Source organism: Haliotis rufescens, unplaced genomic scaffold, assembly GCF_023055435.1.
Source record: "Haliotis rufescens isolate VD_foot unplaced genomic scaffold, xgHalRufe1.0.p SCAF_7, whole genome shotgun sequence".
Taxonomy (NCBI): domain Eukaryota; kingdom Metazoa; phylum Mollusca; class Gastropoda; order Lepetellida; family Haliotidae; genus Haliotis; species Haliotis rufescens.
In genome coordinates, this window is record NW_025964361.1 from 29,199,676 (window position 1) to 29,225,701 (window position 26,026).

Sequence of the window (26,026 nt, forward strand, 5' to 3'; positions counted from 1 at the left end):
GTTGTCGAGGCACAACCACTACACTTAGGCAGGTCTTACGTCCACCCAATCCTCATTATGGCACGCTTGTATTACGTCACCGTGAAGATCCGGAGTAGAATACGTCTTCAGCAACCCATGGTTGCCGTAAAAGGTGACTGCTTGTCGTGAGGAGCGACTAACGTGATCGGGTGGTCAGGCTCGCTGACTTGGTTGATGCATGTCATCTTATCCCAATTGCGTTGATCGATGTTCATGATGTCAAACACTGGATTGTCTGGTCCAGACTCGATTATCTATAGACTGCCGTCATATAGCTGGAATAGTGCGGCGTCAAACAACAAACGAACGAACAAAGCTTGTATTATGACACGCAGCTTATACCGGGGATCTAAACCATGCCGGTATTTCCACCGGAAATTTGTGTGCCAAAAAAATGAAGTGTAAATTAGATTAAGACTACAGTCTTCGAGATCACCATGCTACTCAAAGATAAAACGTCCCCGCCGACAGCACATATGTCTCCCAGTCTGTTACCCGTATGTTCTCCCGTTATTGTAAAGCAGTATACAGTGAACGACGCTGTTTACTTGACTGAGAACTTTAACAATAGCGTTGCACTTACGGCACCGTCTGCCAACGGCATGTAATGTATTATGCCTTCAATGTCGAATTCTCCCCGCTCTGCCTTGAGCAATAAAAAATACATAGGTGACGATACAACAAACACACGTCACGTTAAGCAAAATGTTACACTCCTATAGCTTACCGACATCGTCCAGAGCATAATACGGATTTCCTAGATGACAATCAGCGAGTACTTGTCAGTATACCATTACACAATGGTTACACCGGGCATTGCTGTAATAAACACGTGTGCAATTGACACCTGTCAGTCATGTAAAGAAAACACCATTGTGAGCACGATGTTTGTACTGCAAATGAAAATAATAAAACATGTTATATGGAAAATTTATGGCGTAGCAGTGTTGTGCTTAGGCCGCCAATAAAATTAATATCTATTCAAATGCTGCGTTATACATTTCATAAAAATCGCCCAAACATATCCATAGGAGTATATATGAATATTTTAAGTAAATGTGAGTCGGCTGGCTCTGTAAGGGTCGCGGGACTGACGAGGGAGGGGGTAGTTTTAACCGGTCATGGAAGCAATTCCCTTTTTTTATGACTATTATTCTATACATATGTGTGGAACATTATGTTAATATTTCAACATTTGTGTATTCGTATTATAACGAAGCAGACCCGTGAAGATCCGGTATAGAATAGGCCTTCAGCAACCCATGCTGCCGTAAAAGGCGACTGAACTTGTAATAGGCGACTAACGGGATCGGGTGGTCAGACTCGCTCACTTGGTTGATGCATGTCATCGTATCCCAATTGCGTGGATCGATGCTCATGATGTCAGTCACTGGATTGTCTGGTCCGTACTCGATTATTTACAGATCGCCGTCATATAGCTTGAATATTGCTGACTGCGGCGTTAAACAACAAACAAAACAACAGAAATATAATGAGGCAACAGAGCTCTTGTCACGGAACAGTATTTATCATTGCAGGGACCGGGTATATGCTTGTTCAAGTCAAATTGCTTGTCCAGGAAATATTGAAGCAGATCCGTATAGGATTAAGGGACGTGCCATAGTAACACGTTGTGAGAACAATGGACATAGACAGTTTTGTTTGTTTGTTTGTTTATTTGTTTAACGCCGCACTCTGCTGTATTCCAGCTATATGACGGCGGTCTGAAAATAGAAAGCTAAACTCATAGATCTAGGTATATTCTGTTACACATTTATATGTGTGCTTGTAATTTTGCATACAGATTGTTCTTCTCAATGAGCTTCTGGAGAAAATAAATGTATTTTATTTTAACATCACGGTGACGTCAAAAGTGACTTATTTCAACCGAATTTCCGTATATCGTTACATATGACGGCAGTTTGCCAAGTTTTTGGCATTTTCATGTTTATAATTACATTTCAAACTGACATATCTCTTATTCTATTAACCTATTTCATTTCATCAATCATGATAAGGTTTGAAATCAAGAATTACAATCTTTTCATGACGCATGTTTATGGCTCCAACTGAATGTCGGCACTCTGTGGCATGTTGGCCCATTATTTGTGGGGGAAATTGTGATGTTATCAGCTCCGTGTACCAGCGAGAGGCAGGATGGACAGACAGTATTCCGATACTTATCTGCGCGTGGTCATTGTGTATGGTTAATGTGAATCTGATAGGACAACTGAAGCCTGCATGATACGGAGTAATTGAAATAAACATCACTCTGGGCAATACCTTAATTATTGACCACTGCAGGGTAAATATTAGGATAGCTTCTCCATACAGTGCCTGCATGTGTGGGTGTGAAAGCTTTTGGTTCGGAGGCTGCCATTTCCGGGGATTGGGGGTTGGTCCCAATCACACCACACAAATACTTATCGCAAGACCTCATTACAATGAGGACGGGTGTTACAATGTATGGTCAGCTATAGTGTGTCATCTCTGTGACCGAGTGGATAGTTTCTCGCACTGCGACTACTGTTTGCTTGGACAGCCAGATGTAACCAAGTTAGTAGACTCAGGCTGCGGCTTAAAACAGCATTCACTCACCGTTTCCGCGATGATTGGTATGTTGCAATGCGTACGTTTCTCAATACACAATAATCACTATAACCAAAGTGACTAGACATTAATAGATGCATCGTTGAACCCAAAATTTCATTTCTCGTCTATAAAATGGCTCCTCTTAGAATAAGGTTTGACAGTTCGCTGTTTGAAATATATGCTGTCAATAATACAATCACTCAAACTATTTTATGGCGTCAACCATACACATAAATTTGAATACGTGTTTATTGCAGCAAATGTCAGCCCTAGGTAATATTAGTCAGCGGGTAGAAGTGCAATCAGGTGTACTAGAGATAAAGAGAACTGTCTGTGCCTAGCTTGTGCACCGTCACTTTCCCTAGGGTAAAGCTCAATTAGATCGATAACAACTTTCTCATTTCGCTTGTCCTCAATTTACCGACCGTGCCCCGTAGGTAACTCCGACAATGAACTCTTTGTATGTTCTCGTCATTAAACGCGTCCTCGGAGCGAAACCTTTTGAAATACACAAATATGATACAGACAATTGGCTATCATTATTCTGATCTCTGTCAACTCGAGTAAGTGCATGTTTTCATATAACTGACGGATGTGTTGTGTAGTCATAATATATGTCAATAATGGACGCTAATATCGCTATAGTCATTATTTCATGTATATAGATATAGGTGTATTCTTCCCCGTGTGACCCATATCATATACGTGACAATTATGTTGATATAATAAATGATAACGGACTGAACGTATTGTGCAGTGGAATTTAAGGTTTTAATAATAAATATTAATATCAAGGTGATCTTTTCGTTAATCATTAAATTCTCGTTCGTTAATAAAATGTAGTCATGTGAACAGGACATGGACTTTTGATAAGAAAATAAAGTCTGAATATTAATATTCTGGCGTTTATATTTTTATCAAAGTGCGAATCCCTGTTTCAAGAATGGACATTTTAATATTTCTAAACTGACAATATGTCCCAAAATAATGAAAAAAAACCAATCACAGTTGTTACAGCGTAACTAGGTATGGACAGCTTGTCGATCCCATCCAAATTTGTCTTTTATTTGTTTTTATCACGTATTTTGTTATGAATTATCATACAATACCAAACTAATGATTAATTACAGACAGTGTCTCAATTTTACGTTCATTGTCTAGACCTCCACTAGGTAACGGAGTGTAGTTCTTCTTGGACTAGCCATTAGTGACAACTTTTGTTCAGAACAAACTGTTGCCTGTGTTTTGAAAGTTACCTCCCTTGTCAAGCTTCTCGTGTTGAAAAGCAGAAAAAGTATCCATTTCCGGCCTTATAAAGTTTGTGTAAACATTACTAAAAGTTTTGTAAACTAGTTGAAAGATTTCTCCGCCAATGTGTATTTACATATGAGATGTGCAGTGTCATGTTTGTAGTTTAATTTCGCCCTGCAGCGGTATCTAGCGTTCTTTTCGTCAAAGTAGTACATGTAATTGAGAATGTAATCTACATGTATTTTAAATAAGGCTCTACTGTGGTCATTTTATTACACATTTCAAATTTTCTTGGCAATATTAACCATTATTATTGATTTTTTTTCGTGAGATGTCAACATGGTCAACCATATGTTTGTTTGTTTGATGTTTAACACTGTACTCAGCATTATTCCAGCTTTTATGACAATACTCTGTATACAGTCGCGTTTAGACCAAACAATCCAGTGATTGACATCATGACCATCAATCTATGCATTGGACATAGGCCTATATGATGGCATGCATGAATCATTGTATGCATGAATCATTGTTCATAAGCTGTTCACAACACCAGGCATAATATATGTAATATTTATATATTATATGGAATGTATTTGTGTGTATGAATAATAGGCCAAGTGATTGGCAATGTGAGGCATTCATGAACTTGTCATACTGGGAGGCCATTTCCTCTTTTAATTTTCAAGTAAATATACACTAAAAGTTCCAACAACCTTTTTTCAGCTCATTTAAAGACAAAGCTAAAGTCACCTGGCAGACGGAAGTGAATGAGGATGGAGAGGTGTTCTATCTGGATACTGGCAAGGTTGACGATGCTCTTCCACTGAGTGTGGGACCCACCCCTACAACTGTGCCACACCCATGCTGCGAGTCATCTGCTGGGTGGTGCAGCACCAGAAACTGCAAATGCTCCAACAGTGAAGACACAGGTTATTCTACAGACAATGACCAGCCTTCACCCAAAAATGAAAAGGTTTCCAAAAAATCAACTCGATTTTCTTCCTTTTTGAAAAAGAAAGACTCCAAATCCTCCAATGAGGCAAGGGATGTGTGTAGTGAGGCTGAGTGTTATTGCCCGGATATGGAGTCTGTGAAGGAGGTGGTGTTACTCGTGGACCCGGGGTTACGGCCTGTGGGGAGACCTGGGGAGACGCTGTGTGAGCGGCTATTGGGCATTATTCCTGGCATTCTCGGAACTAATGGACATATTGTGAAGAGTACGAAGTTGGACAGGGAGAAGATCGTGGTGAAGGGCTTCATCCCAGATGGGCCTGCTGTCAAGTTTAGAGATATTAGAATAGGTAGGTTCACACTAAGTCTTATTCCTTTTGATTGTTTCACCCAGTCTAGATTTACCATTGTTTTCTGAACATGCTGAACAATATCTTGTTTAATCTGAGTGGCCACATCTGTCACGTATAACCTTTTTCAGTATTTAAATTATCTATATTGTGTGTATCATGAGTATGTTGGATACTGACTCTCCAAGAGGGCATTCAAGACCATTGACCTTAAACAATACCTGGCCCTCTGCCATTACTGCTTACCAAGATCTTTAGGACCAACAATTGACATGACTTAGCCAATCCCTTTGATACAAGTATATGTACTAATAGTTCCAGGGATTTATCTAGACCTCCTCAGAGGCTGATTTTCAGCCCCAAAGTCTTCAGCAAATGTCAGTAAAAATTCCCAAATCAGAATTAAAAATTTCCCAGTTCATGTTAACATAGTCAAACTAATGTTATTGCTTTTGTAAGTTAACTTTTATATCACTAATAACAAGACCAATATTGAGGAAGAGGCTTAAAGTAAGAGCTTTAAAAAGTCCCAATTTTGAACAAAATGGTGCTTTTTCTCCCAATTTGCCTGCCGAGAGCATTTAGTTTAGAATCCTAGATAAATTCCCCTCTGTCAATTTTGTAAGTCTATTACAGTAAATTATTTCATCAAGGTGGCTTCGGGAATTTTTCATCTATATACCAACAAGACTGTAAGCATGGTAAGGTCATTGGTGTAGGTAGTCAGTGCATCTATTACAGTGCATGCTGATAAAGATAACCTCATGTGATAACCTCTGGTAATGATAACCTCCTGTGATAACTTCTGGTAATGATAACCTCCTGTGATAACCTCAAATGATAACCTCAACTGATAACCTCTCTTGAACATGCTGCAAATACGCAATCATTTCTTCTATCTTGGCAGTGAGACACACATGTACAATGAATGTCTTGTATCATGCAGATAAACACAAGATAGAGTGAATTGTGATGTCATAGGAATGGTTGTTTCTTATTTGTTGATTAAACTTCAACTGTCATCAATATTGATTGAGTATATTTCAGTATAAAGACCACAGGCCCAAGTACAATATAGATATATGTATTATATACAAAGTGATGGTACAATAACAAGAGGTACAGAGTGCAATTAAAGTACACATTAGAATTATAATAATGAAGAACATAAAGATGGGGGATCTTTAATGTATTTAGCACATAATGACAAGATTTCAATATTAGAAGTTTGTAGTAAACTTCTGAGAGAATATTCATTTTTTAAGTGACACACTCTCATGTGTCTTAAAAAAAGTCTAAAGTGACTTTGTTAGATCTGCTTGTTACCATGGCCATTGGTGATAGTGGTTATAGTGAGATAAGGTCCAATCTGTGGGTTTTTTCAAATATTAAAACAATTCATAAGAAGCACGCGATCATAATCATAATGATAATGATGTATAATATTCAATAGAGCTTTATAAGTTTAGTGTAACCATGGTAACAATACAAAGACAGTAATTAGCATGATTAATATGACATATCTTAATCATGTAATAGTGAGGTTGTTAGGGAATAAGGCTCAATCAACATGATCAAGACATATTTCTATAGAACGTACCCTACGAAGCTGGAGCTTTTCTCCTATTGCCGAGCTTGACGCAAGGCATATCATGTAACTGTAAACAAATACACCTGATGCCGAGCCAGTATAAGCAGCTGATAAGAGCAACTCAGTTTGCAGCATAATCATTAATAATCATTTGAAATAAAATCTGGTCAAAATTGACCTGCTCTCCAATGGACTGAGGGAGGCACTGACTAAACATGACAGAGCTAAGATCCGGGGTAGAATAGGTCTTCATCAACCCATGCTTGCCATAAAAAGCGACTATGCTTGTTGTAAGAGGCGACTAACAGGATCAGGTGGTCAGACTCGCTGACTTGGTTGATGCATGTCATCGATCCCAATTGCGTGGATCGATGTGCATGATGTCAATCACTGGATTGTCTGGTCCAGACTTGATTATTTACAGACCGCCATCATCTAGCCAGAATATTGCTGAGAGTGACGTTAAACTACAAACAAACTATGCAGAGGAAGAGCTGTGGCATGGGATGTTTGATTACTTGAGTTTCACATACTTTCTGCTATTTTCACAGGAGTAAGGTATAAATTTAGTGTGACAGAAATCTTTCCAAGGAGTAGATAAGCAAGCTTAGTGCACTCAATATCAGTCCCTGCACATATACAATGTGTAAAGCCTTTCTAGACTAGTTTGATATATAACACAAGAATGCTTAAAGCTGAATAAAATGCTTACACTCTCACTCCTCTAAATAGTAAATGGCGACAAATGGTGACATTGCCCCCGATGACAGTAATGCTGTGTGTTTGTGTAGGGATGTGTGTGAGTATAACTATTGGTGTGTGTGAGAGCGAGGGACGTTGTGTATCTCAGCATGAGGAGAGTGGTTGCCGTGCTATTGACCCCCGCATTGCCTGCTTGGAATACTCCAGTCTTAAAAGGATTACACTACAACTTCATCATGGACTCTGCTGCACTTGTAACCTGGGTCTGCAGTTCTTGCATTGTTGAGTGGAGACATTTTATTTCAAATGACAGCCATTTTTGTCACATTCAAAGGTTTTGTTTGTACCAAGGCTAGCATTGGGTTCTGAGGTGGATTAGTCGCTCGTCCCACAGGTTGGGGAGATAAATGTGATTGATTGCTTGTGTGTCATCATTCTCATCATTGTGGAAATCTGCGGAACCTGCTGCACATTCAGCCTAAAACTCCATCCCTTGTATCCAGCATGAACATATTACCATGAGTATTAGAATGGTACTTCTAATCATGATAATACCTTGATACAGCCAATTCTTCTAATCATGATAATACCTTGATACAGCCAGTACTTCTAATCATGATAATGCCTGGATACACCTGGTACTTCTAATCATGATGCCTGGATACACCTGGTACTTCTAATCATAATAATACCTTGATGCAGCCTGTACTTCTAATCCTAATAATGCCTGGATACACTTGGTACTTCTAATCATGATAATGCCTGGATACACCTGGTACTTCTAATCATGATAATACCTTGATACAACCTGTACTTCTAATTATGATAATGGCTGGATACACCTGGTACTTCTAATCATGATAATGCCTGGATACACCTGGTACTTCTAATCATGATAATACCTTGATACAGCCTGTACTTCTAATCATAATACTGCCTGGATACACCTGGTACTTCTAATCATGATAATACCTTGATACAGCCTGTACTTCTAATCATGATAATGCCTGGATACACCTGGTACTTCTAATCATGATTATGCCTGGATACACCTGGTACTTCTAATCATGATAATACCTTGATACAGCCTGTACTTCTAATCATGATAATGCCTGGATACACCTGGTACTTCTATTCATGATAATACCTTGATACAGCCTGTACTTCTAATCATGATAAGGGGCGGTCGGGTAGCCTAGTGGTTAAAGCGTTTGCTCGTCACGCCGAAAACCCGGGTTCGATTCCCGACATGGGTACAATGTGTGAAGCCCATCTCTGGTGTCCCCCGCCGTGATATTGCTGGAATATTGCTAAAAGCAGCGTAAAACGATACTCACTCACTCACTCACTTTAATCATGATAATGTCTGGAAACACCTGGTACTTCTAATCATGATAATACCTGGATACACCTGGTACTTTTAATCATGATAATGCCTGGATACACTTGGTACTTCTAATCATGATAATACCTTGATACACCTGGTACTTTTAATCATGATAATGCCTGGATACACCTGGTACTTTTAATCATGATAATGCCTGGATACACTTGGTACTTCTAATCATGATAATGCCTGGATACACTTGGTACTTCTAATCATGATAATGCCTGGATACACTTGGTACTTCTAATCATGATAATACCTTGATACAGCCTGTACTTCTAATCATGATAATGCCTGGATACACCTGGTACTTCTTATCATGATAATACCTTGATACAGCCTGTACTTCTAATCATGATAATGCCTGGATACATCCGGTACTTCTAATTATGACAATGCCTGGATACAGCCAGTACTTCTAATCATGATAATACCTTGATACACCTGGTACTTTTAATCATGATAATGCCTGGATACACTTGGTACTTCTAATCATGATAATGCCTGGATACACTTGGTACTTCTAATCATGATAATGCCTGGATACACTTGGTACTTCTAATCATGATAATACCTTGATACAGCCTGTACTTCAATTCATGATAATGCCTGGATACACCTGGTACTTCTAATCATGATAATACCTTGATACAGCCTGTACTTCTAATCATGATAATGCCTGGATACACCTTGTACTTCTAATCATGATAATACCTTGATACAGCCTGTACTTCTAATCATGATAATACCTTGATACAGCCTGTACTTCTAATCATGATAATGCCTGGATACACCTGGTACTTCTAATCATGATAATACCTTGATACAGCCTGTACTTCTAATCGTGATAATACCTTGATACAGCCTGTACTTCTAATCATGATAATGCCTGGATACACCTGGTACTTCTAATCATGATAATACCTTGATACAGCCTGTACTTCTAATCATGATAATACCTTGATACAGCCAGTTCTTCTAATCATGATAATGCCTGGATACACCTGGTACTTCTAATCATGATAATACCTTGATACACCTGGTACTTTTAATCATGATAATACCTTGATACAGCCTGTACTTCTAATCATGATAATACCTTGATACAGCCAGTTCTTCTAATCATGATAATGCCTGGATACACCTGGTACTTCTAATCATGATAATACCTTGATACACCTGGTACTTTTAATCATGATAATACCTTGATACACCTGGTACTTCTAATCATGATAATACCTTGATACACCTGGTACTTCTAATCATGATAATGACTGGATACAACCAGAAATTCTAATCACGATAACACAGCATGTATTTTCATAACTTTTACTTAATCAGCTACTAATCATGCTAACTGAATATTTGTTTCTTAATTTTGCGTTGTCACTAGCAATGTCTTGATTTTTATGACTAAATTTAATGTTAGGATCTAATTTTGATTCATTAGGAAAAAGATATTTTCATGTAATCCTGATTATATGTTCTTGATCTCATGATTTCAACATAACTAGTTTGTAATTTCATATTTGCCATCTTATTGTTTAGGTGACTGGTTAAAGTGTATCAATGGCCGAGATGTGGGATGGTCAACAATTGATGCCCGACTCAAGTCTATCACCTACCCTAAGAAGGTAAGATTAACTAGTGTTGTGTATCCATAGCTATCGGCCATGGGAGCCGTGCCATTTTACACTTGTCAGAGGGTACACAAAGTACCAGTTGTCACACTTTCATTTTTGGAACCCTCGGTGGCTGAGTGGATTACATCGCTGACTTTGTGTCTTGGTGATTTGGTGCCTCACTCTGGGAGTGGGGGTCGAATCCCAGATGGGACTCCACCCCAAAAAGTACTTGAACCTGTTCTTTACTAAGAAAGAGTTATACCACAAATAACGTTTGGGAAATAAAGAATATTACTTACAGTACTGAAACATTTGCAGAGTATGCTTTTCAAGAAATATCCATTTTGTTATCAATAAACATCCCTGAGTTTTGATCACGTGGTTACAATCCGAATAAGGGTCGGCAGTGTCAGGTGACTGCGAGCGGCTATATTTAGCAGTGTGTGCAGCGCATGTTCATTACCTGCATGAACTGACAGAAAAAATGTGCATATGTAGTATAACTGCTTGCAATCACTTGATGGCGGATCAATTTATATTGTACATATCAATGTCAATTTTAGAAGGGACTTTTGGGACAACTCTCATATTCAAGCATATAAACCTATTTGAAATCAGCATTGTAACCTTGATCATGTTTATCTAGATATCAACCAGACATCTGTCTAATCCATCAGAACTTGCTTAAGTCGCTGTATCGCCAGCATTCCATTGGTTAAAATATCCCAACACTATCCTCAACTACGTAGATTGTTTCCTAGCAACTGGAAGTTTATAAAAGTGTTCATTAATCTTATTGTGTTCAAGCCAACATCTGCTATCTCAGTGATATTGTCCTGCAGAGAAAGGGCCTGCTAGGACGATTGTGTCAGCGAATGTTTACAGGCTAACTGTGGAACACTGTGGAACACAGAGAGTATAGAGGGTGTGTGGGGTCCTTTGTAGTTGGGCTGATTGACAGGTAGTGATAAATACAACGTCATTATCAGAGTCAAGTAGCAGGACAACTGTGGGAAGCAACAGGTCATTAACTGGAGATTGTCTCGGATGTTGTGGTCTCAAGGGCTACGTTCGGACAAACTGACCATTTGTCATTTATCTTGCTTATTGTGCTGTTTGTATGTCCTACAGTTATGGTATTTCATGTGTGTCGGTATTTACGATGTGGGTGTGTCGACAGTGGACAGCGTGCTCTTGACTATCCAAGGTTACTCTTGCATTTTAACCCTGGCCTTGTATCTAAGGCGGTTAATGTTTTTCAGTTGGTTTACAGAATTTTGTTTTGCTCTTACAATTTCCGCAGCTGAAAATAAAATTCTTCAAATTTTCAAAAAAAAATCTCAATTAACTTTCTGAATTTATTCCCCTTGGCTACACTCAGGATATTTCATCAATATTTCTTTTTCGTGTTTCAACCCTATTTGGAGAACATTGTGTTGATAGTCTAACTAGCAATGACAACCCTAATCTCCCTTTGAAGGTTTTCAAGGCAAGCCATTGCACGCCATGTCACCTTGAACGTCGACATTTACATAATACAACACCAGCCTTGCTCCATACAGGGAGTGTTGGATAATCATGTTGTTGTGGCCCCAGTCAGTGTTACCCCGACCACTCATGTACTGCAGGCAGTCGGAGAACTATTCCTCAGTAAATACTCAACGTTGTTCAACAGAGCCTTTGTAATTTTGTGCAAAACTTGACAAATACTTAGGCTGACAAATGCCCAAACAGAGAGACATGTTGAATTATCTGCAGCAAACACATGTTGGGTGGTGCCCTCAGTCACTCCCTGTCTTAGTGGGTATCATATGTTATAAGTTATAATGGAGTGTACTTGACAAACATGCTCATATGTAATTCTAGGAGCAATGTTCACATTAATATTGCTGAGCTGGTGACTTTTAATAAGATTATGAAAGTGGTAGTTTTATCTTATTTGTTTTTTTTGTTTTTTTGTAATATTTTTTTTATTCAGGGTTCAGAATACATTGTACACGATACAATGCATATTAATACATTAACTGTTTGCACATCATTTGTAATGTGATGATTGATATTACTAGTGAGTAGTGATGATTGATATTACTAGTGATGATTGATATTATTAGTGATAATAAATGATTTAATGCATAATATATACGTATCACATGATGGAATCCGCTTTTTTATCATAAAAACAGCCATTCACACTTCTCATACAGACACCATTTACACACTCTTATCTTATTTGTTAGTAGAAGTACAGTAAACTGCGTTTATAGCGAACATGCTTATAGCAAACTGTTTTGTTGGTCCTGTCTATTTGCTGTATATCATGGTATATATTCTGTATTGAGGCTTTGATCAACTGTGGTTATAACGAATTAAAATTAGTTTTCCCTTTGAGTTTGTTATAACTGAGTTTACTGTAGTCACACTGGCAGTAAACATGTCAACATGGACATATTTTTTCATTACTGTGTCCCTCAGTAAATAATTAAAGAAAGAAAGAAGAATTAGAATAAATGAGAGACAAAAGAAAGAAATGAAAGAAGAAATAGGGGAATAAAAGAAGAAATGTTTTAAATAAGTAAAAAAAGAAGACATGAATTTAGGAATTTATGAAATTTATGAAAACAATTAATCATATTAGGCCAGTGCATGAATCATCATAATATCGACATTGGATTACAAAGTGACACTCATCTTCATCACCACTTGTATGTACATTACTTTAGTTTGAAAATCTTGTCTGAAATTTAAGAAATAAAGAAAATTGTTCTATATCTGAACAGTATATTTCATTTCAGCGATATAGTGATATAGATATTTTAGTTAAATGGAAATTGATACTAATGATACTATGCTTGATTGTAATGAATATTTCTAGTCACCGAAAGTGTAAAACAAACGTGTCATCATCGTCGGTAAATGGAAATTAGCCAAAACAAATGGTAATTTGTTGTGCAGCCTGTCAAACTATTTGTAAACTGCTGCACATGTTTGTACAAACACGGAGCTCCATAGAGCAACTAGATTGTACAACTGGTAATTCTCCAAGTCAATGTTCTGTAAGTCTTTCACAATCTCTTAAAATAAAGTTTGTTGTTCAGTGAGTTCAGTGTTATGTCTGCTGCACTGTGCAAGGATATGACGAAGAGTAAAATTGCAGTTAGAATCAACATTATCCCCAAATTACATCACCGATATTACAAGACCACAACAGTTTAAGATCTCATCAGAATGGTTGAAATTGCTGACATTATCCGGAAGAGAATAGGTAAACTCTTGTTAGATAAAATATGAACAAAAAAGATCACTTGAGGAGGGCGAGTGTTTATTTCCTGCGAGCGTGTAAGTTACGTTGGTATGTAGCAATCAATCAATCAGGGAGACCTGGGTGTCTTGTAAGTTTCACACCACAAGCCCAGCAGGGATAATCTTAAATCTAAGTCATCCACCAATGAAAGGGTAGGTTAATCCTTTAATCCTCATCTGTGGGTCGAGATAATCTGATAATCCGCTGCAGTAGGCTTGATATGATAACGTGGGATATAGGTCTGTACACAATGTAATGGGTTTGTCCGCTGTTGACAGATGTATGTCAAAACTTGTTTTGAACTTGGGGCAGGTGATTACAATGATTAGCGAAGTCAGCGTATGTGTTCCACATTCGACTTATCACTTGTTGGTTAAACTTGCTACGTCTGTGACATGTCGATTGCAGAAAGTCAACAGGTGTTTATGATATTTTATATTGTTAGAAATGCTTAGGAATTTAAGAAAACAATCACTGCTCACTAGTTTATAAATATGTTTTCTGCTTCACAGTGGCCATCTTACTAATGGCACCCATGAAGATCCGGGGTAGAATAGGTCTTCAGTAACTCATGCTTGTCTTAACAGGCGACTATGCTTGTCGTAAGAGGCGACTAACAGGATCGGGTAGTCAGGTTCACTGACTTGCTTGATGCATGTCATCATATCCCAATTGCGTGGATTGATGCTCATGATGTCAATCACTGGATCGTCTGGTCCAGACTCGATTATTTACAGACCACCATCATCTAGCTGTAATATTGCCGAGTGCGGCGTTAAACAACAAACAAACAAAAAATCTACCTAATCATTAAAATGGTAGTCCACACGGAATTGTCACTGCTGGTAGTCATTACTGAAGTCTTACTAGTAGATCTCTGTCTAATCCTGTGCCGATTGGACAGAAACAAACAAGGGGGAACATGAAAACCATTGATATCGTCAGCATGTGTTTCAGATTTGCCATGTTGGTTTTTATGTTGTTGATATAATAATTAGCTCCACTCATTGTACACAGGTGAGACCTGTCACTGGAAATGGCATACAAGTCTTGCTCCCAGTTGAGCACAAATCTGAAAGCAGTTCAGGTTTGAGTTACATAGCTGTTCTGTGTTACTCTTCATCTCATGTTTATTTTTTCATAGAATACAAAAACCAGTAAACATGTAAATGCTAGCTGGTAATATATACAAAAAATGTCAGATGTGTATTACTGTACCAGTATTTTACATGTCATATCAAATACCTGTTTAGTGATCCATATCATGAACTGATTTTTCCAAATATATGTGTGTAGATAGTTAGTGCCATAAGTCCCTTGCCATAATACTTGGATATTCTTGGAAATCATTTGGTTTAGAAAAGGAGATTGAAATTAATCTTTTACAATGTTTTTTCGACAAATGTGCTTTAATTGGTCAACTAATCACACAGAAAACAAACAACTTTAGTGATGTTGTTTGCAGAGTGTATATTAATGTTTCTTGCAGAAAGCAGCAAGTTAAATACATCTATCAAATATATTCAGTTTTTGACAGCTGTTTACAGTTACATACAAAGTAGTATTAGTAAGCATCAGTTGCTCGTGTCAAAGATATATTTATGTTAAACTGACCATTGGAGACATTGTCCACTTCAATAACCTCTTACCCTCTGTTTATCTGAACACCACCTTCAATAATGGTGTGTTTACACTTAGTTAAGCATTTCCATAGCAGTTTCCATGGTAACCCTATGATGCCCGGTAAGTATTTCCCCTTCACACATGCGGTACAATAGCGCTAATAACATTTGGCCGGACACACTCACACCCTCATGTTTGACCAGGTGCTTGTTGAAATGGACCTACATATTAGGAAGTTGTCACGTCAGTTTCACCATCATCTGTCAAGCACCGACAACCTCAAACATCGTCTTTGACTCCTACTTGACCAACGCATTAAGGGCCCGTGTCAAAAGTTCACGTCATTCAATAGTAATTATGTTAATGAATTGAATTATTGATAAGCATTAAGAAAAATCTTTTCATACAAATTGATCTTTATTAAAGAAATATGGTAATATTATTTAATAGCTGCTTTTATGTTATGATTGTATTAAGTATTTAGACAGGATATATCACTTTTGACACAGTCCCTTATGGTGTTGATGAATGGCCATCGAGATGTTTTGTTACATGGTATAGAGTTGTTGATTAGGGCTGACAGGTGCTTTGTGTGATATGATTTGTGATGGTATAAGGATTAGACTATAGGACATGTATGTACTCTGTGGAAGGGGGTTGGTAGTGATCTGTTTGTCGGGACTGATCAGTGTTGATTGTGAAGTGCAATCTGTCACATGTACTTGTGTTGAGAAAAATAGTATTGTGAAGTATATTGATTAGCTGACCACCGAAATCATCTCATTTTGGACCTGGTGTTGCTCTGCTAAAAAAATCCTTTTCTTTTTTTTTCTCTTGTTTTGCTGCAAGCACATGGTTTTAAAAAATACTTTATAATCGCCTTGGGGATTCCAGGTAAGAATATAGGTCCCCAGCAACCCATGCTTGTCATAAGAGGCCATTAAACGGGATCAGATGTTCAGACTCGTTAACTTGGTTGATTGCATGTCATTGTATCCCAATTGATGCTCATAATATCAATCACTGGATTGTCTGGTACAAATGTTATTGTAACGATGTGCCGTCGGTTGTCTGGAATATTGTTGATCGTGTCAGAACAAAGAAACAAAAATAATTCGTCCACTAGTGTTTAAGCATGTTTAGTATGGTATATTTAGCAAGGCAGCAGTTGTGTCTTTTGACTCATTGTCCTGGGTTTATTCTGCTCGTCATGCTCCATGTCAGGTCCGCCATTGCACATTTGTCTAGTAGTTTCTGGACAAGATTTTGTAGCAGTAAAAAGGTAAAAAAACACCTTGTTTCTGCTTGTCTCCTTCCTTGATAATATGGGGCGGTCGGGTAGCCTAGTGGTTAAAGCGTTCGCTCTTCACGCCAAAGACCCGGGTTCGATTCCCGACATGGGTACAATGTGTGAAGCCCATTTCTGGTGTCCCCCGCCGTGATATTGCTGGAATATTGCTAAAAGCGGTGTTACACCATACTCACTCACTCACTTACTCCTTGATAATATACTCCATGGTGATTAAATGGACAGGATTGGTCCCTAGTAACCTATGCATGTTGTATGAATCACTAGTTGTATGTAGGGTTTGATTATATGCCTCTGTTATGCTGCTGAATATTTCTAATGACTTTTATAGTACCATGACTTTAAAATGTAAACAATTCCACACATCTATCAACCATGAATGATTTTGTTTCTTTGCCAGTTTGTTTGTTGTTTAACGTCACACGAAGCAATATTCCAGCCATGTGATAGTGACATGTAAATCTGGAGAGCACAACCCAGTGATTGACATCAGGAACATTGATCCACACAATTGGGATCAGTGACATGCATCAACCATGTCAGCGAGCCTGACCACCCAATTCCGTTAGTCGCCTCTTACGACAAGCATAGATACCTTTTACGGCAATCATGGGTGAAGATTTAATTCTAATCTTAACCGGATTTATGAACGAAACATGAATGTGATTAATTATCTCTTAATGGATTCCTCCGTGTTTCAGGTCAGGTTAAAGCTGGAATCTCCCCCGCCGTCGGCCCTGCCCGACTCCCCCTGTCCCCCCTCACCCATGGACCACCAGTATGAGAGCCTGCTGGAGCTGGTGTCGGGGGACCAGCTGACCGTGCAGGGCGGGGACCCTATGGGGGTCTTCTATATGTCCATGGAAGGAGTAACGTCCGACGATGTCGCCGATCAGGTATGTCAAACTGGACTTAAGAAATATTACTGTACAGAAACACACTCAGCTAACACTCCTATCCCTTAAGTAATCTCACGCAGCTAAAATATGAGATAGGGGCTAAGCAGGTCTGTATGAGATATCTGAAACAGTGATATCACAAAGATATCCCTGCCACATTCTGGGACCCATGAAGATCCAGGGTAGAATAGGTCTTCAACAACCCATGCTTGCCGTAAAAGGCAACTATGCTTATCGTAAGAGGTGACGAACGGGATCGGTTGGTCAGGCTCCCTGACCTGGTTGATGTATGTCATCGTATCAGACCCAATTGTGTGGATTGATGCTCATGATGTCAATCACTGGATTGTCTGGTCCAGACTTTATTATTTAGAGTCCGCTGTCACCTAGCTGGAATATTGCTGAGTGCGGTGTTAAACAACAAACAGACAGACACTTGGTTTTGGCCCCCTGTCGGAGCTCCGCCACTGGTGGCCGTCTGTGACTTACAGCATGTGTTTCCCCCTGACTTCAGGAGGATCTCGTGTACAGCTACCCCCCTGGGGACGGCATGGTGACCGGCATCAGAGGCATGTTCTATACACTCTCACACCTACTCAGGGACTTCGTCGTCTCCAATGTCACTAAGTAAGTCTTTCTTTTACCCACAAATGTACATACTGACTGTATTTGCCATATTAAGCACCCTGCGCCAATAGTCAGATGAACCTGTAGACCAATCTGTAAGTAATTTTTGTAAGCGGCCCTAAGACCGAAAATTTACTTGACAGTCCATATTTTCTTGTGTTACATCATTTTATATTAACTATTACCAAATTTTTGTTAACTACCGCTCAATCACTGACAACAAATTTAACTTATGTGTGTTTCTAATATTAAGCTCCCACCTGAGCTTTATAAGTGCCAAGGGTGCTTATTATGGCAAATACAGTAGTACCTCGTATCATTACTACTTCTTGAGTTCACACTCCTGGCTCCAACTGTCCATCTTCCTTATCTTGATTATTAGTGTGGTTTGCAGCTTCATATCAGTTGCACTTTGTGGCTTAAGACCATCAGCAAATGGCTTAAGACCATCGGCAAATCTTTCAAAAGTGTTTTGGGTTGATTGGGTTGCCTAGTGATTAAAGCGTTGACTCCTCTGCCAAAAACGTAGTTTGGTTCCACATATTGGTAAAATGTGAATGTCATTCATAAAACCCTCGCCCACTGGTTATTGCCTTAGAACCAGTTGCTTACAAGACTGAATAAACATATCTTGTGAAGTGTGTATATTATCAAGGTGGAATACCCGTGAAGATCCGGGGTAAAATAGGTCTTCAGCAACCCATGCTTGCCATAAATGGCAACTATGCTTGCCGTAAGAGGTGCCTTACGGGATCGGGTGGTCAGACTCGCTGACTTGGTTGATGCATGTCATGATATCCAAATTGCGTGGATCGATGCTCATGATGTCAATCACTGGATTGTGTGGTCCAGACTCGATTATTAACAGACCGCCGTCATATAGCTGGAATATTGCTCAGTGCGCCATTAAACAACAAACAAACAAACATCAAGGTTGAAAGTTCATAGACAGTGTATGTAATTTTCAAAAGTAGGAGGTTTATGGCACACGTGTGGCTCTGCTAGTGATTTTTGGTAAATGAGTACCGGTAAATTCAAAATGATGAAGGGACTGTTCACGGTTAAGATGACATGTTTGCAGTTTCTGACCTGTGCTGCAATGTCTAGTTCCAGCTTTGTTGTGAATGGGGATCTGGTCCACACCGTCTACCACATGGAAGGTAGGGACCTCATGCTGGTGGCTGTCCCCGACAAATGGTGGGTACCCTGTAGTTTTCTCATTGTTAATTTAGATTTCAATTACATTAAAATTTAACAGTTTCCTCTATGCATGACTGAGAAGATTATAAGGAAGTTTGCCAAAAGCAGTTTTCTGGGGAATCTAATGTTGCAATAATTTTGTTAGGCCAAATTTACCTCACCTAAAATAATATCAGATTCTTGTAGCCAGTTGTCAAGGGTCAGACTTAGAATTAACTACCTGGATAAATAGCTGTATTTTGATGTCACTTTGTAGGTGCTCTATCTCAGTGCTGAAACTCATCTTGGCTGACATTGTGCGACTGCTGCGTTTCCTAGTCGGATCAGTCGAGGATGCTCTCCGTCAGAACAAACATCGGCATTTGGTGGATGAGATCTTCTCACTCCTCTTCAAGTCAATATCAGGGGAGACGAGAAGTGGCCCTGTCAATCAAATCCATAATCATCCCTCATTGGTCAAAGCAGCTGTCAATCAAAATCTAAGTCTTCCCCCATTGGTCGGAACATTTGCTCATTCTGGTCATGTGCAATATCTACCGCTGTCTGATGAGATTATGGTGAGTGGTCAAGTGAGTGAGTGAGAGCTGTTTTATGTCATCAGTTTGTCTGCTGTCACAGCAACCAGCAAGGTCTAAGTAGCTAGGAGCAAGCAAGACTTGTGAAGATCCGGGGTAGAATAGGTCTTCAGTAACCCATGCTTGCCGTAAAAGGTGACTATGCTTGTCGTAAAAGGCGACTAACAGGATCGGGTGGTCAGGCTCGCTGACTTGGTTGATGCATGTCATCATCTCCAAATTGCGTGGATTGATGCTCATGATGTCAATCACTGGATTGTCTGGTTCAGTCTCGATTATTTACAGACTGCTGTCATATAGCTGGAATATTGCTGAGTGCGGCGTTAAACAACAAACAAACAAGCAAATCATTGGGTGATATTGTGAGCACTGTCTATGATGAAATTGAATCAACTGAGATAATGCTGGAAATTTCTTTGCATGCTCCTTAACTTACCCTAAAGAGTAAATTATTCTAAAAGAAATTACAAATAGACATTTGTAGACTAGATTCCTATGACAATCTACAGCATGACAGTGAATGAATCTGGACTACATGATAAAACAAAGAATGAAAGTATGTGTCAACAGTTCAGCTGTTAATTGCTTCAGATTAATACTTCACAAATGCCAACCCACCTTCACACCTAGCTGACATTGGATGTTGTCTTTCCAGGAACACACAAGTGGAATATTGACTGATTTTGAAGCATCAGATTTTGTTGATATGGTGAGTTGGATAAAAATCATCTTTTCAGTTAACATGTTGTTTTTTGTGTTATTAGCGTTGATGTGTGTTGTGATGGCCCCTCAATCAACGGAGGGTCACGGGGGGCCCAGTCGTCTAAGGCACCGCGATTCGCATTGCAGAGTTGCATCCCTTGGTCAAGCCAGAAACCTATGATTGTGGGTACGAATCCCGGTTCGCCCCGATTATGTTTCTAGGTTTGTCAGCACCATACCCGTGCTCGTGGGTTTCACAGAAGTGGTAAACATCAGAGACCTGCATCACAACTTTAAGCTGACACGCCATGATATAACTGGAATACTGTTAAAAGCAGTATTAAACCCAACTCACTCACTCAATCAATCAACCGTTGCCCAGTGAAGATTCCGGGGTAGAATAGGTTCAGCAACTCATGCTTGCCGTAAAAGGCGACTATGCTTGTTGTAAGGTGTGACTAACAAGATCGGGATGTCAGACTCGCCGACTTGGTTGATGGATGTCATCGTATAACAATTGCGTGGATCGATGCTCATGACATCAATCACTGAATTGTCTGGTCCAGACTCGATTATTTAGACTGCTGTCATATAGCTTGAATATTGCTGAGTGCAGCATTTAACAACAAACAAACAAACAGTTAACATTTAAGCATTGTATGACATAGTGCCGGGAATTTAACACATTTGCACGCTTGTATGAACTGTCCTCAATGTTGACAAAATAACATTCAAGTGAAAAGGCGATGCTTATGAACAAGAAATTATTTCATATATTCATATCAAAATTAGATAGTGTTGATATTTTGTCACATACCATATATCTCCTGTTTTAGTCTGACAACTTCTACGGGTGTCGGAGATCTTACACTGTGCTGGGCTCTGGTGTGTTCTACAAGGTAGGGTGTCACGGCGGGACAGGTGTTCATATCTTTAATTCACCCGTGTTATATTTCTATATAAATAAATTACAGTTAATTCCATGCATTTGACTGTCTTACCAAGCAATAGTTTTGGCCTACTGCTTCCTGATTGGCTGGCAATTGAATGGGCAGAGCATTGTTTAATTATAGCACTGAATGGAGTCATGAATTTCATATTGTCTACAGTGTTTGGGGATTAATGATTAAAACGAATTTTTTTTTATTAAGTTTAATATTATTGTTGATTTACACAGTGTGCACACCATGTCTGTTTGTTTATACCTCATAAATACAAAAAATACATAAGAAGTCAGTTTTTAACACACCCATAGCGTGTCTGACACCAAGACAGCCAGGTCAACAAATACACCATCACAGGACACCATCTTATTGAAATTTTGATATTTCTTTTTATTAAATTATTTTCAGCCAAACTGCATCCTTTCTTCTTCAAGCATCATCAATTATTTGCTAGATATTTTAATAAATACATGGAATATAAAGTTAACTCATAAAAAAGAAAGGAAAAAAAGTATATAATTCGCAACATTTTATGTTGTTTATTATTTTCAACTTTCACAAAATGAATAGTTGGCTCATCTGCAAAACAAACTAGACATGTCTAGTCATCATGACCCCAGGTGTTTAACAGCGACTTCACTTTTTGGAGTTGAGCCCCGATCACTCATTTACATTATTCTGCTGATTCTAATCTGGCTTTGATGCTACCTGTGAATCATTAACATCCCAGACCCCATCTGTTGAGCTGAAACATTTTTCAGACTTTGCACTTCCGGAAAAGTCAGTGCATGCATGTTTGTTCCAGGGCCACCTGCTGTGTAGCCACTTGTCGCGGGACGACCTCGTGGACATCCACCTCTACCTGTCCCATCACATGCTGCTCACACTCACAGCCAATCAGAAGGTCAGCCAGCTGGTCATCTGGCGGGAGATCTTCCCGACTCGCTTCTGTTACGATGTCAGTGAAATAAACAACACCTTCGGGTACTCAGAGCCTCATGCTAGGTGGTTCCTGCTGGTCGTGGGTTTGGTGAGTTTCTTAAACTTTGAGATTTGGTTAAATTCTGACTTTCTGTAATTTATATTTCTATCAAATTCATTAAAATGAAGCATCTAAAATATTTTTGTATTTCTTCTAAATCTTTAATTATTTAGATATTGTCATCAGTCATGAGAATATATACAAATCTTTCAATAGTTGAATCATGATGTAATTACTACAAAAATATAATGTAGAAAAAGTTAATTTAAGATTTTGAAAACAATTTTGCTCGGTTGCTAAGGAATTCAGGTCAAATAGATGGTTGTCAATATCTACAACAAGATGGAACAAGTTTGTCTCTGTTTTTCAGAAACATGGCCTGCTGGCGGTACTGCTCGAGGCTGGTGGATGTGCCACTCAGTAAGTATGGAATGTGTGGAGTCATTTACCAGAAAACATATTGTATAATTTACAAAAAGTCATGTCACATGTCAAGTATTGTAGAGCTTGTGTGATTTGACATCAAAGTATTTAATTTATCATGACAAATTTAATAAACTAAATTATCAAAAATTCTAGAATGTACAAATGAAGCTGGTACATGTATATTTTGATACTAGATTACACATACTATGCTGAGGGGTGGACCTTGGTGTGGGATTTTAAGGGTGCTTCTGTCAATTACTTAATAACACATTGTGTGTTTGACAGGCAACAAGGGAGGCCCAGTCCAGAGCCGTTCTATATCGACCAGGCTCGCTGCACGCTGATGCAGATTCAGACACCTGAGCTGATTGGTCGCTGTGAGGCCAGGTAAGTCACATGACCTAAACATACAAGATACACTATGAAATTATTGTTTTCTAATGCTCAATATATATCCGTGTGAAATTATTTTCGACAATTTTGTTCAGCAGAAAGGTTTTAAGATTATCATTTTCTATTCAAACCTGTGCGTCTCAATAATTGCTTTTGTGCCAGTTAAAAGAATTTAATTGTGATCAGTCTTCGAAATTCAAGTTAGTCCACTAGCCCCAGATTACTAAACTCTGCTAATGATAAGTAAAAATCTAATCATGGCAGTCCTCAATGGCTAGCGACATTGCAGGGCTAGAATTATGAACCAGTTCTCAACGTTTCAAACTGCTTCAAACTGGAACTAAAATGACAGAAAATGTAAACATAGTGGAAGCAGGACTTGCTGCAAACTGAGGACTAGGGAAATGAGGTTCACCCAAGTCGGTTGTGTCAGTCTTATAAAGAACGAAGTTGTGAGGCTGTGTAAGTGTAAGACTTTATTTTTGTTTACAGAATGTCAGGCAGCGGCCTGCCTCCAACTGTCAGTATAGACGCCTTCCTGTCCAGCACTCCCACCGATCTGACGGCCACAGGTTCGTACAGCAACCATGTACACAGTGTGTTGTAGATAACAGTCATAAAGTTTGTAATTCCCATGCCATTTAGTGTGACTTTCAACATGATATTCACAAGTGATGATCAGCACTTCCAAGTTGCACTTGCGTTATCTTGTGTATTACCCACAGTTCTGTGTCCGAAAATGTAAAAGAAATGAGTATTTCACTGACTTTAAGGCTTAAGAAAATAAAAGAATTGGTTCTCAGGCAATGACTTTTGAAAATAGGCGGGTGGTGGTTTTTGTTCTTGTTTTTTTGTTGTCGTTCAAACTAGTATGTAACTAACTAAACAGTTGTGTACCATCAACCTGGGCCTCCCTTCATACACAAGCATGCAAACCAGTATTGCTGTCACGACCGTAACGCAAGATGCGCAGTAAAGCAGTGCACATGTAAAGGGAGGTAACTGTGTGCTATATTGGATCTCATTGTTTTTAAGTACATGTATAAGGATTTTTAAATTGTTTTTTTGAAAATGGTAAAAAACGGAACGTGCCGCAAACTATGATGATGCGGGTGGTGCCTGAGAACCAAGACTATTATTGACTTTAAGTCTGGGAGCGTTAGCATCTCACATTGAGTCTTCTTTGGCTTCAGGAACAATGATGGTCAGGTCTGATATGTCTTTTGTCGACGGCCATGCGATCAAAAGAGTGGAACAATAGACACAATATCATTCCTGTGCCGCCATGGGTAGGATGACTATGATGGCTTGTTGAGGGGAGAATGTGCTAACCATGATGTTGTGTTTTCCAGGCTATGCTCACGACGACTTCACCCCAAGAGGTCAAGGTCTATCTGTATCCAGCCGATACTTCGGCCGCACACAGAGGAAGTCGTCAATAGAGTCGGATGGTTCCAGTGGGAGTGGCGGCAGTGATGGCATATTCAGAGTACGTCCCATATGTCACTACATATTTTCACAGAGCATCGTTGATTTCTAGCACCATATGCTTGAGATGACAATCAGATGGCTTCAAAGCTGTTGAATATCGTCTTCCCGAGGCAAGAGAGTTAACTGACTATAAAAGTCTAGTTTCCACCCTTGCCGATCTAGGCTGGTATTATGGAGTTACATTTTGGCTGGACTAACGAGTCTATGCATAGTCCAATCAAAATCGCGCAACGAAATCAAAATCCGGTTCGTAAACTGTCGTGCAGATTTCGGTCGATTGCAGGATTTGCAAAGCATGTGCACCGCCAACTCGTTGTCAGCAGATATTTTCGAAATCTTTTCATGTTTTTAATCAAGGTGCTCGCGTGATTTGATGCATTTCGCGATGTAAGACCCGTTTTATCACAATATAGATCTGATTATCGATCAGATCGTCCTGACTCGGCGCCACCATTTTGAGTGAAGCAAATGCAAGTGATACGAGAGGTGGAATCTGATTGGTCCAATGGAGAGGTTTAGAAGGGACATAACTGGTAATAGCCACTGGTGGTGCTACGATCGATCCCAGTAATTCCAGTCTAGTTCGGCAAGGGTGGAAACTTGACTTTTAAAGTCAGTTAACTCTCTTGCCTCGGGAAGATGTTGAATATGGGTGATGGGTGATACTATTCTATCTACTACAAAGAAGCTGTAACCATCAAAACTGATCTTTCACTTTTCAGAGTCAGAGACGACAGCGGATGTTCCCGACGGCAGGGGAGACAACTCATCCAGGGGGCAGCAACACCACTGACTGGTTGAGTCCAAAGTAAGTTCGCTTCCTCTGTCCCTTGTGTATGTGCTTTGTAAACATATATCATCATCCTTCTAGATAGTGGAGTTGTTCATTGCAAGTCTACTGTAAAATAGTGTAAATGTTTAAATATCAACTGAAATAGAGTCAGACCTCAGATGAAAATTAATCTCTAGGATTTGAAATTATTATTTTGTCAAGGCAAATGAACTGAAGGAATATAATAATGTCACTGATAATGATTAGGTTTTTTACCTTGCTGGTTCTTGGCTAGTTGTTCGGTAAGGC

The 26,026-nt window shown here is 39.1% G+C and overlaps 1 protein-coding gene across 2 annotated transcripts in view; it reads left to right on the forward strand.

Moving 5' to 3' along the window:
• The window catches only part of LOC124124196 (protein inturned-like), a 45,090-nt gene that overhangs the window by 11,395 nt on the left and 7,669 nt on the right, over positions 1-26,026 (forward strand). The window contains exons 3-16 of one of the 2 annotated variants that reach the window (XM_048387696.1): positions 4,591-5,168; positions 10,397-10,482; positions 17,408-17,602; positions 18,120-18,232; positions 19,340-19,429; positions 19,689-19,989; positions 20,663-20,716; positions 21,546-21,608; positions 22,459-22,683; positions 23,006-23,055; positions 23,347-23,448; positions 23,947-24,026; positions 24,807-24,943; positions 25,668-25,753. In XM_048387696.1, coding sequence (XP_048243653.1) covers positions 4,591-5,168; positions 10,397-10,482; positions 17,408-17,602; positions 18,120-18,232; positions 19,340-19,429; positions 19,689-19,989; positions 20,663-20,716; positions 21,546-21,608; positions 22,459-22,683; positions 23,006-23,055; positions 23,347-23,448; positions 23,947-24,026; positions 24,807-24,943; positions 25,668-25,753 — 2,160 coding nt within the window. Of the gene's footprint in view, positions 1-4,590; positions 5,169-7,207; positions 7,743-10,396; positions 10,483-17,407; positions 17,603-18,119; positions 18,233-19,339; positions 19,430-19,688; positions 19,990-20,662; positions 20,717-21,545; positions 21,609-22,458; positions 22,684-23,005; positions 23,056-23,346; positions 23,449-23,946; positions 24,027-24,806; positions 24,944-25,667; positions 25,754-26,026 lie in introns of those variants that run through there. The other variant, XM_048387697.1, reaches the window with a different exon arrangement.